The sequence below is a fragment of the Oncorhynchus clarkii genome, unplaced genomic scaffold, assembly GCF_045791955.1.
Source record: "Oncorhynchus clarkii lewisi isolate Uvic-CL-2024 unplaced genomic scaffold, UVic_Ocla_1.0 unplaced_contig_10383_pilon_pilon, whole genome shotgun sequence".
In the NCBI taxonomy this organism is placed as follows: domain Eukaryota; kingdom Metazoa; phylum Chordata; class Actinopteri; order Salmoniformes; family Salmonidae; genus Oncorhynchus; species Oncorhynchus clarkii.
Window position 1 is genome coordinate 245,001 of NW_027261118.1, and position 18,088 is coordinate 263,088.

General features: G+C 43.6%; 2 protein-coding genes across 2 annotated transcripts in view; both read right to left on the minus strand.

Moving 5' to 3' along the window:
• LOC139404933 (kinesin-like protein KIFC3) overlaps positions 1 to 11,027 on the minus strand; it is a 31,056-nt gene extending 20,029 nt beyond the window's left edge. Inside the window, exons 1-4 of the mRNA XM_071147473.1 lie at positions 10,929 to 11,027; positions 9,398 to 9,503; positions 8,665 to 8,831; positions 7,571 to 7,832 (exon numbers count right to left, since the gene is read on the minus strand). Of these exons, the coding sequence (XP_071003574.1) occupies positions 7,571 to 7,832; positions 8,665 to 8,831; positions 9,398 to 9,503; positions 10,929 to 11,027 (634 nt within the window). The remainder of the gene's footprint in view (positions 1 to 7,570; positions 7,833 to 8,664; positions 8,832 to 9,397; positions 9,504 to 10,928) is intronic.
• A 5,017-nt stretch (positions 11,028 to 16,044) lies between these two features.
• LOC139404935 (transmembrane protein 276-like) lies at positions 16,045 to 17,974 on the minus strand. Its single transcript, XM_071147475.1, has 2 exons — positions 17,822 to 17,974; positions 16,045 to 17,675 (listed from the first exon to the last, which is right to left on the minus strand). Exons 1-2 carry the CDS (start codon positions 17,909 to 17,911, stop codon positions 17,136 to 17,138), a joined length of 630 nt encoding a protein of 209 aa, XP_071003576.1. The 5' UTR covers positions 17,912 to 17,974; the 3' UTR covers positions 16,045 to 17,135.
• Between the last annotated feature and the right edge of the window lie 114 nt (positions 17,975 to 18,088).

Sequence of the window (18,088 nt, forward strand, 5' to 3'; positions counted from 1 at the left end):
CACCCCTATCACCATTACCACTATCACCACTATTATCATCACCACTATCACACTATTATCATCACCAGTATCACCATCACTCCTATCACCACTATTATCATCACCACTATCACACTATTATCATCACCAGTATCACCATCACTCCTATCACCACTAATATCATCACCACTATTACTCCTATCACCCCTATTATCATCACCACTATCACACTATTATCATCACCAGTATCACCATCACTCCTATCACCCCTATTATCATCACCACTATCACACTATTATCATCACCACTATCACACTATTATCATCACCACTATCACACTATTATCATCACCACTATCACACTATTATCATCACCACTATCACACTATTATCATCACCACTATCACACTATTATCATCACCACTATCACACTATTAGCATCACCACTATCACACTATTATCATCACCACTATCACACTATTATCATCACCACTATCACACTATTATCATCACCAGTATCACCATCACCACTAATATCATCACCACTATTACTCCTATCACCCCTATTATCATCACCACTATCACACTATTATCATCACCAGTATCACCATCACTCCTATCACCACTAATATCATCACCACTATTACTCCTATCACCACTATTATCATCACCACTATCACCATTGCCACTATCAGCACTATCACCCCTATTATCATCACCAGTATCACCATCACTCCTATCACCACTAATATCATCACCACTATCACACTATTATCATCACCACTATCACACTATTATCATCACCAGTATCACCATCACTCCTATCACCACTATTATCATCACCACTATTACTCCTATCACCACTATTATCATCACCACTATCACACTATTATCATCACCACTTTCACCATTACCACTATCACCACTATTATCATCACCCCTATCACCATTACCACTATCACCACTATTATCATCACCACTATCACCATTACCACTATCACCACTATTATCATCACCGCTATCACCATTACCACCATCACCACTATTATCATCACCACTATCACCATTACCACTATCACCACACCATTATCATCACTATCATCATCATGTAGAAATACAATGTATCAACATCACTGTTACCTGACCTTAATTAAACTCATTGTGCACTTAAAACACAGTATAGTAATCACACACACAATGTACACATACATAGTAGTCACACAGTAGTCATAGTAGTCACACAGTAGTCATAGTAGTCACACAGCCATCATAGTAGTCACACAGCCATCATAGTAGTCACACAGCCATCATAGTAGTCACACAGCCATCATAGTAGTCACACAGCCATCATAGTAGTCACACAGTAGTCATAGTAGTCACACAGCCATCATAGTAGTCAGACAGTAGTCACATAGCAGTGACTTGGTAGTTACTCAGTAGTCATACAGTAGTCACACAGTAAAGTAGTCACATAGTAGTCACATAGCAGTCACTCAGCCGTCACTCAGTAGTCAGACAGTAGTCACACAGTAAAGTAGTCAGATAGTAGTCACATAGCAGTCACTCAGCAGTCACTCAGTAGTCATACAGCAGTGACATGGTAGTTACTCAGTAGTCAGACAGTAGTCACATAGCAGTCACTCAGCAGTCACATAGCAGTTCATACAGCAGTGACATGCTAGTCACTCAGTAGTCAGACAGTAGTCACACAGTAAAGTAGTCAGATAGTAGTCACATAGCAGTCACTCAACCGTCACTCAGTAGTCAGACAGTAGTCACACAGTAAAGTAGTCAGATAGTAGTCACATAGCAGTCACTCAACCGTCACTCAGTAGTCAGACAGTAGTCACACAGTAAAGTAGTCAGATAGTAGTCACATAGCAGTCAGATAGCAGTTACTCAGTAGTCAGACAGTAGTCACACAGTAAAGTAGTCAGATAGTAGTCACATAGCAGTCACTCAGCAGTCACTCAGTAGTCAGACTAGTCACAGGGTAGTCACATTTTAGTCACATAGTAGTCATACAGGAGTCACATAGTCATCGCACAGTAGTCAGATCTAATGCACAAAGTGAAGGTGTATGGTCCTCACTCACAAGCACTGCCTTTAGTCTACAACCTTTATAAAGTTCAGGCAAAGCAAGTGAGACCAGTCCTGTGTCCCAGATGGCACCCTATCCTCTTTCTAGTGCACTACTTTTAACCAGGGCTACAGTACTTTAGGGCCCTGGTCAAAAGTAGTGCACTAGAAAGGGAATAGGGTGCAACCCTCTCAGAACATGGTGCCCAGTAGATGTTTTAATCAGTTTCCTCCTCATGCATGATTTATGGTGTTCTGTCTCTGTCAGGACTGTTTCTCTTTCCTGTTCTCTACACTAATCAACCACGCAGCCTCTGGTTGAACCACGCAGCCACGCAGCCTCTGTCAGCTCTGCTGTGCTGTGTCACTGTTTTAGGAGGTGGGGAGAGGTGGTGATTGGAGGGAGACAGGGGAGGATGAGGAGAGGGGGGGGTGGGGGTCTACATAGCCAGAGGAGATGCTGGATGTTTAACTCAAGGGCAGATACAGACACGTGATCCTGGGAAAATGTGATGTGGGGGGGGGGGGGGGGGGGGGGCAGGCTTTAATGTTTTCCACTCGGGTGGAAGTAATGGCATCAGCCTGCTAGTTAAACCTGCCTTTTACCTCACATGCTAAATTAAGTTTGGGTACATATTAAATGACCCATGTTAAATGTCTCAAAGAGCAGACTATTTAACCATGTCTAAGTAGAGTAAAGCAACATGATCACAGGGAGAGTTTAGACACTGTGTTGTAGACGAGCTACATGATAAACAACTAACGAGAAGAGAAATGTGGAATGTGTTTCAGCTTTGCACAACATGCACGTTTCTAACATCCTGGAGAGTCTTTGGGTATGAATGACGGGGGATTGTGGAGAATCTCCCAACTCACACACCGTGTAGATCATCATCGGAACACATCTCATTAGAAGGGATAGAACACATCTCATTAGAAGGGATAGAACACATCTCATTAGAAGGGCTAGAACACCGTCTACTAACATCCTGGAGAGTCTTTGGGTATGAATGACGGGTGATTGTGGAGAATCTCCCAACTCACACACCGTGTAGATCATCATCGGAACACATCTCATTAGAAGGGATAGAACACCATCTACTAACATCCTGGAGAGTCTTTGGGTATGAATGACGGGTGATTGTGGAGAATCTCCCAACTCACACACCGTGTAGATCATCATCGGAACACATCTCATTAGAAGGGATAGAACACCGTCTACTAACATCCTGGAGAGTCTTTGGGTATGAATGACGGGTGATTGTGGAGAATCTCCCAACTCACACACCGTGTAGATCATCATCGGAACACATCTCATTAGAAGGGATAGAACACATCTCATTAGAAGGGATAGAACACATCTCATTAGAAGGGATAGAACACATCTCATTAGAAGGGATAGAACACATCTCATTAGAAGGGATAGAACACATCTCATTAGAAGGGATAGAACAGCGTCTACAAAAACAAACAGCAACGCAGGAGAACAGAACAACACACTACAGTAGCTGTTGTTGACTTCCCTTCAGAGAGGCAGAGCGCCCAATTGTCATACCTGTCATAAAAGTAAAGACAACTTCATAGAAAATGACTCTGGTAAAAGTGAAAGTCACCCAGTAAAATAGTACTTGAGTAAAAGTCTAAAAGTATTTGGTTTTAAATATACTTAAGTATCAAAAGTAGATGTAAATGTAGAAATATTTTCAAATTCCTTATATTAAGCAAACCAGACGGCACACTTTTTTTGTTTTTTACATTTACGGATAGCCAGGGGCACACTCCAACACTCATCATTTACAGATAGCCAGGGGCACACTCCAACACTCATCATTTACAGATAGCCAGGGGCACACTCCAACACTCATCTTTTACGGATAGCCAGGGGCACACTCCAACACTCATCATTTACAGATAGCCAGGGGCACACTCCAACACTCATCATTTACAGATAGCCAGGGGCACACTCCAACACTCATCATTTACAGATAGCCAGGGGCACACTCCAACACTCATCTTTTACGGATAGCCAGGGGCACACTCCAACACTCATCTTTTACGGATAGCCAGGGGCACACTCCAACACTCATCTTTTACGGATAGCCAGGGGCACACTCCAACACTCATCTTTTACAAATGAAGAATTTGATCTGCTAGATCAGAGGCAGTAGGATGACCAGGGATGTTCTCTTGATAAGTGCGTGAATTGGACCATTTTCCTGTCCTGCCTGAGCATTTTAAATGTAACGAGGACTTTTGGTTGTCAGGGAAAATGTATGGATTAAAAAGCACATTATTTTCGTTAGGAATGTAGTGGAGTAAAAATAAATAGTAAAGTATATATAAATAAAGTAAAGTAAAGTACAGATACCCCCCAAAACGAATTAAGTGATACTTCAAAGTATTTTTACTTCAGTACTTTACACCACTAGTTTTCTGCTCTGACCAGCCTGCAGAAAACACCGATCACAGAAACAACCAGAAAGCCTTTTCTTTCCTCCATCAGGACACACAGCCTGCATCACAAATCTTTCCCTATTCATTTAACCTTTATTTAACTATGTTACCCTATTCCCCCAGGCCCTGGTCAAATGTTACCCTATTCCCCCCAGGGCCCTGGTCAAATGTTACCCGATTCCCCCCAGGGCCCTTGTAAGGGGTGCGTAACTGGTGGCAGGGAAGCCAGATGCAGGAGAGCAGAACTAGGTAATAGCCGGAGCAGTTTCATTTAAAAAACCAACGGCATAAAGAAATAATCGACATGGGTGCAAAACCCGACGCGCACCAGTCAACATGTCACAAGCACTACAACATACAATACCACACAAAGACATGGGGGGAACAGAGGGTTAAATACACAACAATTAATGAAAACCAGGTGTGTAGGAAAACAAGACAAAACAAATGGAAAAAGAAAAGTGGATCGACAATGGCTAGAAGACCGGTGACGCCGACCGCCGACCGCCGCCCGAACAAGGAGAGGAACCGACTTCGGTGGAAGTCGTGACAGCCCTGGTCAAATGTTACCCGATTACCCCCAGGTCTCTGGTCAAATGTTACCCTATTCCCCCCAGGGCCCTGGTCAAATGTTACCTGATTCCCCCCAGGGCCCTGGTCAAATGTTACCCTATTCCCCCAGGGCCCTGACCAAATGTTACCCTATTCCCCCCAGGGCCCTGGTTAAAAGTATTGCACTATATATAGGGAATATGTTGCCATTTGGGAGTGGGATGCGCACACAGTGGCTGTTGACAACACCTCAGAGAGGCAGGCGGCTCAGACCTGCAGAACAACCAAACAACCTTTCCTTTCCAGCACCAGGATCATAACACTGGGAAGTGTGGGAAGTGCCCCCCTCCCATCCCTGTCCCAGGGCTATTTATATCTGACACGTACACGTGGAGGTCTAGCATCTAGCATGTGACGGAGGCTGGTGTGTAAGTGCAGTGGAGGGAAGAGAAAGCAGCACTCACAGGGATAGTTTATTCATGATATAACAACTGATTCCCTGGCCAAGTACCATTGTACCATACATCCATCCATCTCTTTATCTAACTCTGTCTAACACTCACAGGGATAGGTTATAACAACTGATTCCCTGGCCAAGTACCATAGTACCACCATCCATCCATCTCTTTATCTAACTCTGTCTAACACTCACAGGGATAGGTTATAACAACTGATTCCCTGGACAAGTACCATAGTACCACCATCCATCCATCTCTTTATCTAACTCTGTCTAACACTCACAGGGATAGGTTATAACAACTGATTCCCTGGCCAAGTACAATAGCACCACCATCCATCTCTTTATCTAACTCTGTCTAACACTCACAGGGATAGGTTATAACAACTGATTCCCTGGCCAAGTACAATAGCACCACCATCCATCTCTTTATCTAACTCTGTCTAACACTCACAGGGATAGGTTATAACAACTGATTCCCTGGCCAAGTACCATAGTACCATAGTACCATACATCCATCCATCTCTTTATCTAACTCTGTTTGATGCGTAATGAGAGGAAGTAATGCCTGAGGTCTCCCACTTAGGAAAGCCACACATTCTGCTGCAGAGCAGAGAGAACCTCGTTTTGGTTCATCAAGTGGCAAGTTTCTCCAGGGTTATACTGTACTAGACAGAGAGCAGTATACTGTATTAGGAGAGAGGAGGGATCACTTACTATGCAGAGCCCACTGTCACACCAATCTGTCATGACATCCTAAACACTCAAATGAGTAAATCATTTGATTTTGGGTGCCGACATTACTGTCACACATACAGCCACACACACAAGCATGGGCATATATGCTACAGACGTGAACGCGCAACACACACACACACACACACACACACACACACACACACACACACACACACACACACACACACACACACACACACACACACACAGATCAGATAGGTTGATAATGGTGAGGGAGGGCTGTCCTTCTGTTGTCTGATTAAATCTAAAGGAGAGCAGATCCCTCAACACCATCCATGGCTTTGAGGTCAGTTCGTGTGCATCCCAAAGGTCATCCTATTCTCTACATAGTGCATTACTTTGACCAGCCAAAGGCCACTATCTTTGGAATAGGGTTCCATTTGTGACACAACTACAGTCTGATGTCATTCCTCATCCCTGATTCCAACTTGATTTACACCAACAGCCCTCTTCTAAGAAGCCTGAACATTGTGGAATAGATTGTCTTTCTCCCAAACTCTCTGCCGTATTATACATCCCGAAGGGAACCCTATTATAGAGCACTGTTGACCAGGGCCCTATGGGAACGTTACCCCTCTGCTCTCTATGACTCTAGCACTGTCTCCTCCCTTGTCTCTATACAGTGAAAGTAAATACCTGAGTTTCCACAGCCACTCTCTTCACGTGATGCAAGACATTATAACCATCCACTGGGTTTTTTCATACAAGCACTAAATAAATAGTCAATATCTCAGTCAGGTGTAGCCTGTCTTCTTTTCTTTGTAGTACAGACTGGAATATACCCTCCCTCCCTCCCTCCCTCCCTCCCTCCCTCCCTCCCTCCCTCCCTCCCTCCCCATTTATGACCTTTTACCATAAATCTCCTTAAAAGGACTCCTTCCATTTTTTCCCCCTCTGTCTTCCACTTCCTTTCCATCGTCTCCCCACACCTTACACCTCCATCCCCTGCTCCACCTCTCTCACTCTGTCGTTCCTTCTCGTTCTTCTGATCCTGGACTCAAACCCCCTTGAAATGTAATCCCCCCACCTAACATCTCCATCCCCCACTCCACCTCTCTCACTCTGTCGTTCCTTCTCTTCCTCTGATCCTGGACTCAACCACCCTTGAAATGTAATCCCCCCAACTCCTCCCACTTCACACCATGTTAATACCTCCCTCCAACCCCCTCCCAAACCCATTCTCTGTCTCTCCTCTTGTCTCACCTCCTCTCCTCCCCTCCGCTTGACTTATACCCTTCCTTCTCCCCCTACTTCCTTGTACCCCCCTCCTTCCCTCCCTCCCCTGTCTCACCGTCGCTCCCCGGGGTGCTCGGTGTGTATTGCTGGGTGTTGATGACCTCCTCCAGGCTGTCGATGACACTGTTCTTATCTCTCAGCCTCTGACGGTACGATGTCCTCAGGGTTTTCATCTGGCGGCGGTGCTGGGCCCGGTGCCTCTTCAGCTGGACCCGGTACTGATCAGCCTGCTGCTGCAGCTGCTGGAGGTGGGAGTACTGCTCCAGAAAACTCAGCAAGTGGGACATCACCGCTACCAAGGGAGACTCAGACATCAACTGGACCAGGAGGAAACGTGGGTTTAGATGGATGTCATCTAACAAGGCCAAGGCTTGAAGCAAGAAACTGTAGTAATTATTGCATGTGTACTTAACCCACGGAGACTCCCACAACTAGACCAGCAGGAAGTTTAGATACAACATCAGTTATAAGAAGGTCATGGCTACAACTAGACCAGCAGGAAGTTTAGATACAGCATCAGTTATAAGAAGGTCATGGCTACAACTAGACCAACAGTAAGTTTAGATACAGCATCAGTTATAAGGTCATGGCTACAACTAGACCAGCAGGAAGTTTAGATACAGCATCAGTTATAAGAAGGTCATGGCTACAACTAGACCAGCAGGAAGTTTAGATACAGCATCAGTTATAAGAAGGTCATGGCTACAACTAGACCAGCAGGAAGTTTAGATACAGCATCAGTTATAAGAAGGTCATGGCTACAACTAGACCAGCAGGAAGTTTAGATACAGCATCAGTTATAAGAAGGTCATGGCTACAACTAGACCAGCAGGAAGTTTAGATACAGCATCAGTTATAAGAAGGTCATGGCTACAACTAGACCAGCAGGAAGTTTAGATACAGCATCAGTTATAAGAAGGTCATGGCTACAACTAGACCAGCAGGAAGTTTAGATACAGCATCAGTTATAAGAAGGTCATGGCTACAACTAGACCAGCAGGAAGTTTAGATACAGCATCAGTTATAAGAAGGTCATGGCTACAACTAGAAGCAACAGTACTATTGTGTAAATGAGACCCTATATTGAGCACTACTTTTGACCAGGGCCTATAGGGAATAGGATGCCAAGGTGTTTGTGGTGAAGCCTACCTTTCCTGCCGTCTCCAGCTGCACCTGGACCTCCCTCCTTTTCTCGTTCTCTTGTTTAAAGGACAGGAAGGCACCCAGAGGAGTGCATGCTGGGATATCGGGCACTTCACCACCTCCACCATCATCTTCATCACTCAGGGACAGGCCGTCACTATCACTGCTACTGCCTTGAAGAAAATACATCAGCATTTTAATAAGGGCATGAATTCATATGATCAATCACTGAGAAATCACCATGAGAAATCACCATACATCACCATGAGAGATATACCACATCAGAACAGTAGCTATTATCATTCCTGTTATTCCTATTCTACAGTAGCTATTGGGCTCCTGAGTGGCACAGCGGTCTAAGGCACTGCATCTCAGTGCAAGAGGCGTCACTACAGTCCCTGGCTCAAATCCAGGCTGTATCACATCCGGCTGTGATTGTGAGTCCCATAGGGCGGCGTACAATTGGCCCAGCGTTGTCCAGGTTTGGCCAGGGTAGGCCATCATTGTAAATAAGAATTTGTTCATAACTGACTTGCCTAGGTAAATAAAGGTAAAAACATTTGTAATATCATTAAGCCTGGTATTTAAGTGTCTATTGATCACCATGAGAAATATCTATCTATACCATAATAACAGCAATTATCACTGATATCTGTCAGTAGTAAGTACAGTAGTTAAGTATTTAACCAGTGTTACAGTTGCCTCTATTTATAGACATTGTTGTCAAACATCCACTCACTGGAGTCACTCAACCTGCTGCCACGCCCCCTTTTCTTCCTCTCCTTCCTGGGGGTGTGGCCTTTTATCCTCCTGCTCCTTGTTTCCATGGAAACACGTCCTGGCTCCTGATCACAGCAACAGACAGACAGGGGGATGGCAGAGAGCAGAAACAGACATTAGTGTTACTAAATACTGTGTTAACCTCCAACACAGACACGACACACACACATACACACTGCCAACCTGCAATGACACTGCCAGCCCAGATGCTGTTCACCTTAAACAATAAACCTACACAACATGTATGACAGCATGACCATCTCTCTCTACCGACATAAAATAGCATTTCAGATGTACGTCTGTGAGACTAGCAGTAACATATCCCCCAGACAGTAGACTTACAGAAATAGCTCAGTATCTATACAGTTTCCCTGCTGTCATGGGATTGGTTGTCCTGCTGATGGTTACCATCCTCTGATGACAAGACAAAGGAACCGCGTGGGGCTGTAGATAAACCCTGTTACTAGACTCTACTGAGGGTTGTAGATAAACCCTGTTACTAGACTCTACTGAGGACTGTAGATCAACCCGGTTACTAGACTCTACTGAGGACTGTAGATAAACCCTGTTACTAAACTCTACTGAGGACTGTAGATAAACACTGTTACTAGACTCTACTGAGGACTGTAGATAAACACTGTTACTAGACTCTACTGAGGGTTGTAGATAAACCCTGTTACTAGACTCTACTGAGGACTGTAGATCAACCCTGTTACTAGACTCTACTGAGGACTGTAGATAAACACTGTTACTAGACTCTACTGAGGACTGTAGATAAACACTGTTACTAGACTCTACTGAGGGCTGTAGATAAACCCTGTTACTAGACTCTACTGAGGGCTGTAGATAAACCCTGTTACTAGACTCTACTGAGGACTGTAGATAAACACTGTTACTAGACTCTACTGAGGACTGTAGATAAACCCTGTTACTAGACTCTACTGAGGACTGTAGATAAACACTGTTACTAGACTCTACTGAGGACTGTAGATAAACACTGTTACTAGACTCTACTGAGGGCTGTAGATAAACCCTGTTACTAGACTCTACTGAGGGCTGTAGATAAACCCTGTTACTAGACTCTACTGAGGACTGTAGATAAACACTGTTACTAGACTCTACTGAGGACTGTAGATAAACCCTGTTACTAGACTCTACTGAGGACTGTAGATAAACACTGTTACTAGACTCTACTGAGGACTGTAGATAAACCCTGTTACTAGACTCTACTGAGGGTTGTAGATAAACCCTGTTACTAGACTCTACTGAGGACTGTAGATAAACACTGTTACTAGACTCTACTGAGGACTGTAGATAAACCCTGTTACTAGACTCTACTGAGGACTGTAGATAAACACTGTTACTAGACTCTACTGAGGTATCTGTATACTACACATTGTGAGCTTCCAAGTGCATTATATTAGTGCCCTGTAGTGCCCTTTATAGGGAATAGGATTCCATTTGGGCGTAGACGCTGTGACTAGACTCACCGCTGAGGCTCCGCCCTGAGCAGCTCCCAGGGATTCTTCCTCCTCCTTCTTGAAGACAGTGTAGAAGATGTAAACTAGCAGGGAGTAGAAGGCATACATCTCCCCTCCGTCTGGGACTCACAGTGACAGTCACAGAACTAGATACCCAGGGAAACACTGTCACGGTCCAACTGCCTCGGCTCACTCTGCAGAGAGGAGAAAGAGAGAGATAAAAGGAAGAGAGACAGAAAGGAAAAGAGAGAGAGAGAGAGAGAGAGAGAGAGAGAGAGAGAGAGAGAGAGAGAGAGAGAGAGGATGACAATGTCGTTCTATAGCCGATTCATTTTCAATACACCAAATCTCCCAAGGAGTGATGCCTATTCACTGACAACAAAGGCTCTGGCAGCTGAAATATCAAATGCTGACGGATGAGGATGCCACAGAGAAAGACCGATTAGCATAGATCTGTCTAAATAGATCTGGCTGGTTACTCTTGATCTTTCCTCAGAGATCATCCTTCCATCTTCCTCTTTAATCCGTTTTCTGATCTTAAAACGCTCCTCCTCTCCATCTGTCAGAAACATTTTGTCTTCTCCTTTCTTACCCATACTTGTCTTCATGTCATTAATGATGTCCGTTCCAGACAATCCAACATTCTGCATTCCACCACAACATTCTGCATTCCACCACAACATTCCATGTTCTCCTTGTTTGGTCTGTTATTGTTCATTCCTTTGCAGCCCCTCTCCTCTCTGCTGCAGCAGCATCACTGCACTGACCAGCAGCTCCTGTGTGATTCTCTGTCTCTCCTTCTCTTCTCCCCTCCACTCTCTCTCCTCCTCCTCCTCCTCTCTACTCCATCCATCCACAGGCTGCTGATGCAGTGGGCATGCTCAGTGCAGCTCTCTGCAGTGCTGAAGCAAGCAGCTGAGATGGAGATTGATTGTGTTGGGGGCCATGTGGCCTCATGCTGTCAGCAGTATGCAGCAGCCCGGTTGCTTCACAAATGGCACCCTTTTCCCCACAGGGCTCTGGTCAAAAGTAGTGCACTATGTAAGGAAAAAGGTGCCATTTGGGATGCACCCCAGGAGTCTGAGCTGGAGGAGAGGAGAGACAAGACAGTCACTGATACTATCTGATGGGCACTCACATGGAAAGGATCAGGAGCCATTGTTTATGTGTACAGACACGAGTCGCAACAACACATTGTTTATGTACTGTATATACAGACACGAGTCACAACAACACATTGTTTATGTACTGTATATACAGACACGAGTCACAACAACACATTGTTTATGTACTGTATATACAGACACGAGTCACAACAACCCATTGTTTATATATCTACAGACACGAGTCACAACAACCCATTGTTTATATATCTACAGACACGAGTCGCAACAACCCATTGTTTATGTACTGTATATACAGACACGAGTCACAACAACCCATTGTTTATGTACTGTATATACAGACACAAGTCACAACAACACATTGTTTATGTACTGTATATACAGACATGAGTCACAACAACACATTGTTTATGTACTGTATATGCAGACATGAGTCACAACAACACATTGTTTATGTACTGTATCTACAGACACGAGTCACAACACATTGTTTATGCATTGTATCTACAGACACGAGTCACAACACATTGTTTATGCATTGTATCTACAGACACGAGTCACAACAACACATTGTTTATGTGTACAGACACGAGTCACAACAACACATTGTTTATGTGTACAGACATGAGTCACAACCCATTGTTTATGTACTGTATATACAGACACGAGTCACAACAACACATTGTTTATATACTGTATCTACAGACACGAGTCACAACAACACATTGTTTATGTGTACAGACACGAGTCACAACAACCCATTGTTTATGTGTACAGACACGAGTCACAACAACCCATTGTTTATGTGTACAGACACGAGTCACAACAACCCATTGTTTATGTACTGTATATACAGACACGAGTCACAACAACCCATTGTTTATGTGTACAGACATGAGTCACAACCCATTGTTTATGTACTGTATATACAGACACGAGTCACAACAACACATTGTTTATATACTGTATATACAGACACGAGTCACAACAACACATTGTTTATGTGTACAGACACGAGTCACAACAACCCATTGTTTATGTGTACAGACACGAGTCACAACAACCCATTGTTTATGTGTACAGACACGAGTCACAACAACCCATTGTTTATGTACTGTATATACAGACACGAGTCACAACAACCCATTGTTTATGTGTACAGACACGAGTCACAACAACCCATTGTTTATGTATGTACAGACACAAGTCAAAGCTAAGGACCAAATTACATAATTGATTCGATGTTTCTGGCAATTACTGTTTCTGTGTGTATACCCAACAACATAGTCATTTTTTGTTAACAAATTATGTACCAGTACACAAATGACTTAAATCACAAACGATGCCAATATGCAAAAAAAGTTAATTCAAGCATCTATTGACTATACGTATTACTCATCCACTACAATGTAAATAAGAACATGAATTAACAGGTAGATATCCTTAGTTAAGTCTGGCCCTATTTATGTTTGGCTGAGCTGGGCTCAGAGCTTTGGGAGGAAGTCTGCAGAAAAGAGCAAGTCTTGTAAATAGCAGATTGAGGCTGGCGCTGTGCTATCCTGGAGTCCTGGGAATTACAGCAGTTCCGTTCTGCAGTGTCCACTCAGCGTCTCTATCCAATACAGAAATAAATTCTTCCTTGGCTTTGCTTTGAGGAGAAGAAAATCTTGATGCATCCCAAAATGCATCAAACTGAGCATCTATCTGACAATCAAATAGTCATTTATTCACAAGTTAATCAAAGTACATCACAAATACAACATAACTTACACAGTGGGTTAACCAATTAGCATCCCGAAATCAATGCACAATCCTCCAACTAGTATGGAATATCATTTTATTGGTCGGGTCCACATATTTAGCAGATATTAATGTGGTTGTAGTGAAGTGCTTGTGTTCCTAGTTCCAACAGTGGAGTAATACCTAACAATACACACAAATCTAAAAGTTTAAACATTTAATAAATTAATATTGAAATATTAGGACGAGTAATGTCAGAGTCCAGAGTATAAATATATATATACAGTACCAGTCAAATGTTTGGACACACCCACTCATTCCAGGGTTTTTCTTTCTTTATGCTATTTTCTGCATTGTAGAATAATAGTGAAGACATCACAACTATGAAATAACACATATGGAATCATGTAGTAACCAAAAAACTGATAAACAAATCAAAATATATTTTATAATTAAGATTCTTCAAATAGCCTCCCTTTGCTTTGATGACAGTTTTGCACAGTCTTGGCATTCTCACAACCAGCTTCACCTGGAATGCTTTTCCAACAGTCTTGAAGGAGTTCCCACATAAGCTGAGCACTTGTTGGCTCCTTTTCTTTTACTCAGCGGTCCAACTCATCCCTAACCATCTCAATTTAGTTGCGGTTGGGTGATTGTGGAGGTCAGGTCATCTGATGCAGCACTCCATCCCTCTCCTTCTTGGTCAAATAGCCCTTACATAGCCTGGAGGTGTGTTGGGTCATTGTCCTGTCGAAAAACAAATGATAGTCCCACTAAGCGCAAACCCGATGTGATTGCGTATCACTGCAGAATGCTGTGGTAGCCACGCTACCTAAATGTGCCTTGAATTCTAAATAAATCACAGACAGTATCACCAGCAAAGCACCACCACACCATCACACCTCCATGCTTCACGGTGGGAACCACACATGCGGATATAATTCGTTCACCTACTCTGTCTCACAAAGACACGGCGGTTGGAACCAAAAATGTCACATTTGGACTCATCAGACCAAAGGACAGATTTCCACTGGTCTAATGTCCATTGCTCATGTTTCTTTGCCCAAGCAAGTCTCTTCTTCTTACTGGTGTCCATTAGTTGTGCAATTCGACCATGAAGGCCTGATACCCACAGTCTCCTCTGAACAGTTGATGTTGAGATGTGTCTATTACTTTGTAAAACATTTATTTGGGCTGCCATTTCTGAGGCTGGTAACTCTAATAAACTTATCCTCTGCAGCAGAGGTAACTGGGTCTTCCTTTCCTGTGTTGGTCCTCATGAGAGACAGTTTCATCATAGTGATTTTGGTTTTTGCAACTGCACTTGAAGAAACTTTCAAAGTTCTTGAAATCATCCTGATTGACTGACCTTCATGTCTTAAAGTAATGATGGACTGTCGTTTCTCTTTGCTTATTTGAAGGTTCTTGCCATAATATGGGGACAGCTGTTAATTTAAATGCATTCCAGGTGACTACCTCATGAAGCTGTTTTAGTGAATGCCAAGAGTGTGCAAAGCTGTCATCAAGGCAAAGGGTGGCCACTTCACCTCACTTGCTCACATTGTATATAGACTTACTTTTCTACTGTATTATTGACTGTATGTTTGTTTTACTCCATGTGTAACTCTGTGTTGTTGTATGTGTCGAACTGCTTTGCTTTATCTTGGCCAGGTCGCAATTGTAAATGAGAACTTGTTCTCAACTTGCCTACCTGGTTAAATAAAGGTGAAATTAAAATACATTTTAAAAACTTTGAAGAATCTAAAATCTAAAATATATTTTGATTTGTTTAACAATTGTATTTGGTTACTATATGATTCCATGTGTTATTTCAGAGTTTTGATGTCATCGCTATTATTCTACAATGTATAAAATAGTCAAATAAAGAAGAACCCTTCTTGTATAGACATGATGGACAGTATGTGGATATAATATGTAGTATATCTGAAGAATCAATGAATATAGATCCATAGTGTTAGTGGTGTGAACTCTGCAGATGTATCTAGTTAAATCTCACTGTACACAGTAGCTATCTGCTGAGGCTTCAGAATGAACAGGATCCTGAATATGAGGGGACTTAGGGTATGAGTCCCAAATGGCACCCTATTCCCAAAATGGGCTCTGATTAAAAGTAGTGCACTACATAGGGAGTAGGGTGATATTTGGGAGGCACCCTCATAGACATAGACAGTAGTAAATGTCTGGAATGCACTTCCATCCTCCTCATAGAGCCACCGTTGGGAGGATATTTTCACAGGGTAAGCAGATAGAATATTTTATAGCCAATTGGTAATGACACTGTCCTGTAAATCAACATCCAGAGATGAATTAGACTTTCTAACATGCGGAGTGGAAGAGGTTGGGAGTATTAGTGACCCATGACAATCAGTACATACAAGCGTTAGATCCAAGCACTACTCCTTTTGTTGATACTTTAGCAAATCAATATTTTAGCACATAAAATATTATTCACCGCTGTTACTAATATCATCAATAATGTTTACAGTTTTAGAATTAGACACCAGTGCTTCTTCGACTTGCATAGATGAAAGTACTTGGATAACAGAGCAGAGCTCCCTGGCCATGACAATAAGCTGAACAAGTAGAACAACGCCCTTGACAGTGCACATACACTGGCAACAGTCACCTGTCCCAATGGTGGATCATGTCACCTCCAAATTGGCAGAATGGCATCATTATATGGATCATCTCTTGGAAAGGTCATTGGCCAGTAGGAATTGGAAAGGTCATTGGCCAGTAGGAATTGGAAAGGTCATTGGCCAGTAGGAATTGGAAAGGTCATTGGCCAGTAGGAATTGGAAAGGTCATTGGCCAGTAGGAATTGGAAAGGTCATTGGCCAGTAGGAATTGGAAAGGTTATTGGCTACAGATCAAAGGCAAGCCACAGTGCTAGAATACGTAGAACAAGCTTGCTCATTTTGAGTGCACCCATGACTTTACCAGTCAAATCGCCATGGTCAGAGGTTCCAGACCGTTCTATTCGTTCTACTTCTATGAGGCAAGGCCCTGCAGGACAAAATAAATAGACCCTCCATCTCAGCAGCTCTATGTGCACATCATGAGACCACATCAACTTAACAATCAGTCATTATCATGTGTGAGGGTCTATCGAACTGTTCAGACAGTCAGTAACTGTTACAGTGATGTTACAGTTTCCCAAACTCCATGCTCGGGACTCCAAGGGGTGCACGTTTTGGTTTTTGCCCAAACACTACAAAGCTTGATGATTAGTTGATTATTTGAATCAGCGGTGTAGTGCTTAGGAAAGAAAGGAAACCCCGGGGTCCTGAGGACTGAGTTTGGGGAAACCCTGAGTTACAGTGGTAACAAGTTAAAATGAGGAGTCCAGGTCCTTCAGTTCCAACAGGTACTTGCTAAGTGCCTTCTCAGAGGCCCAGCACCCTACAGCCATGGAGCCCTTCAGGAGCCACTTAAGCAGTCCCACAGTGGCCCCTGGAGAGACAAGGGGAGCCAGAGTCTTGACCCCCACCCTGGGGGCCACCATTTGGGGCAGGCTGAGGGCCACACTGCCCAGGGCCCCGACAGCGTTTCCCGCAAACAGACACACAGTGAGCGAGCAGGAGACGGCAGACAGCGCCAGACAGCGTGACATCAGCATCAACTCGTCCGCTGACAGCCAATCGCAGAGCACCGGGAGGAGAGCTGAGCCAATAAGGAGGATGTTGGCTGTGGTGCGGTCTTCGCTGAGCCACAGGAAGCCGAAGGAGAGCAGCGGTGGAGCCAGGACCTCGCCGGCCCACTCCAGGTCCCCCTGTACAGAGGTCAGGTATGGGCTGAAGGAGAGAGGCAGGGTGCAGAGGCCTGAGGAGAGGCCGAGCAGAAAGAAACCCACTGCTGGAGCTCTGTGGTCCTACGAGAGAAAGAGGGAGATGAGGGAACAGTCAGGGTGAGGAGAAAGAACGAGTCATGACAATAATCAGTGGCAAAGGGGTTGAGAATGGTTTAATGGTACACAAGATTTACACTCAAGTGAACACCAATATATCCCAAAATTACCTTGAAGAGCTGATATGCTGTGTACAGGGCAGAGACGGACAGTGTGACGTTGGAACATGCTGTGATCAACTCTGTCAGACAGCCTGCCATTGGACTTGACTCAAATCCAAAGCTACAGTTGGAGGATCACTCTGTTCATTTGATATGAAGAGACTGAGTGGGATTTGTGAAGGAGAATGAGTTTTCAGATATCTGCAAGTAAACTGTTGAATACCATACCAAAGTTGAGAAAACACTGTTGAAAGTAAGCTAGTGTACTTGTCTTGC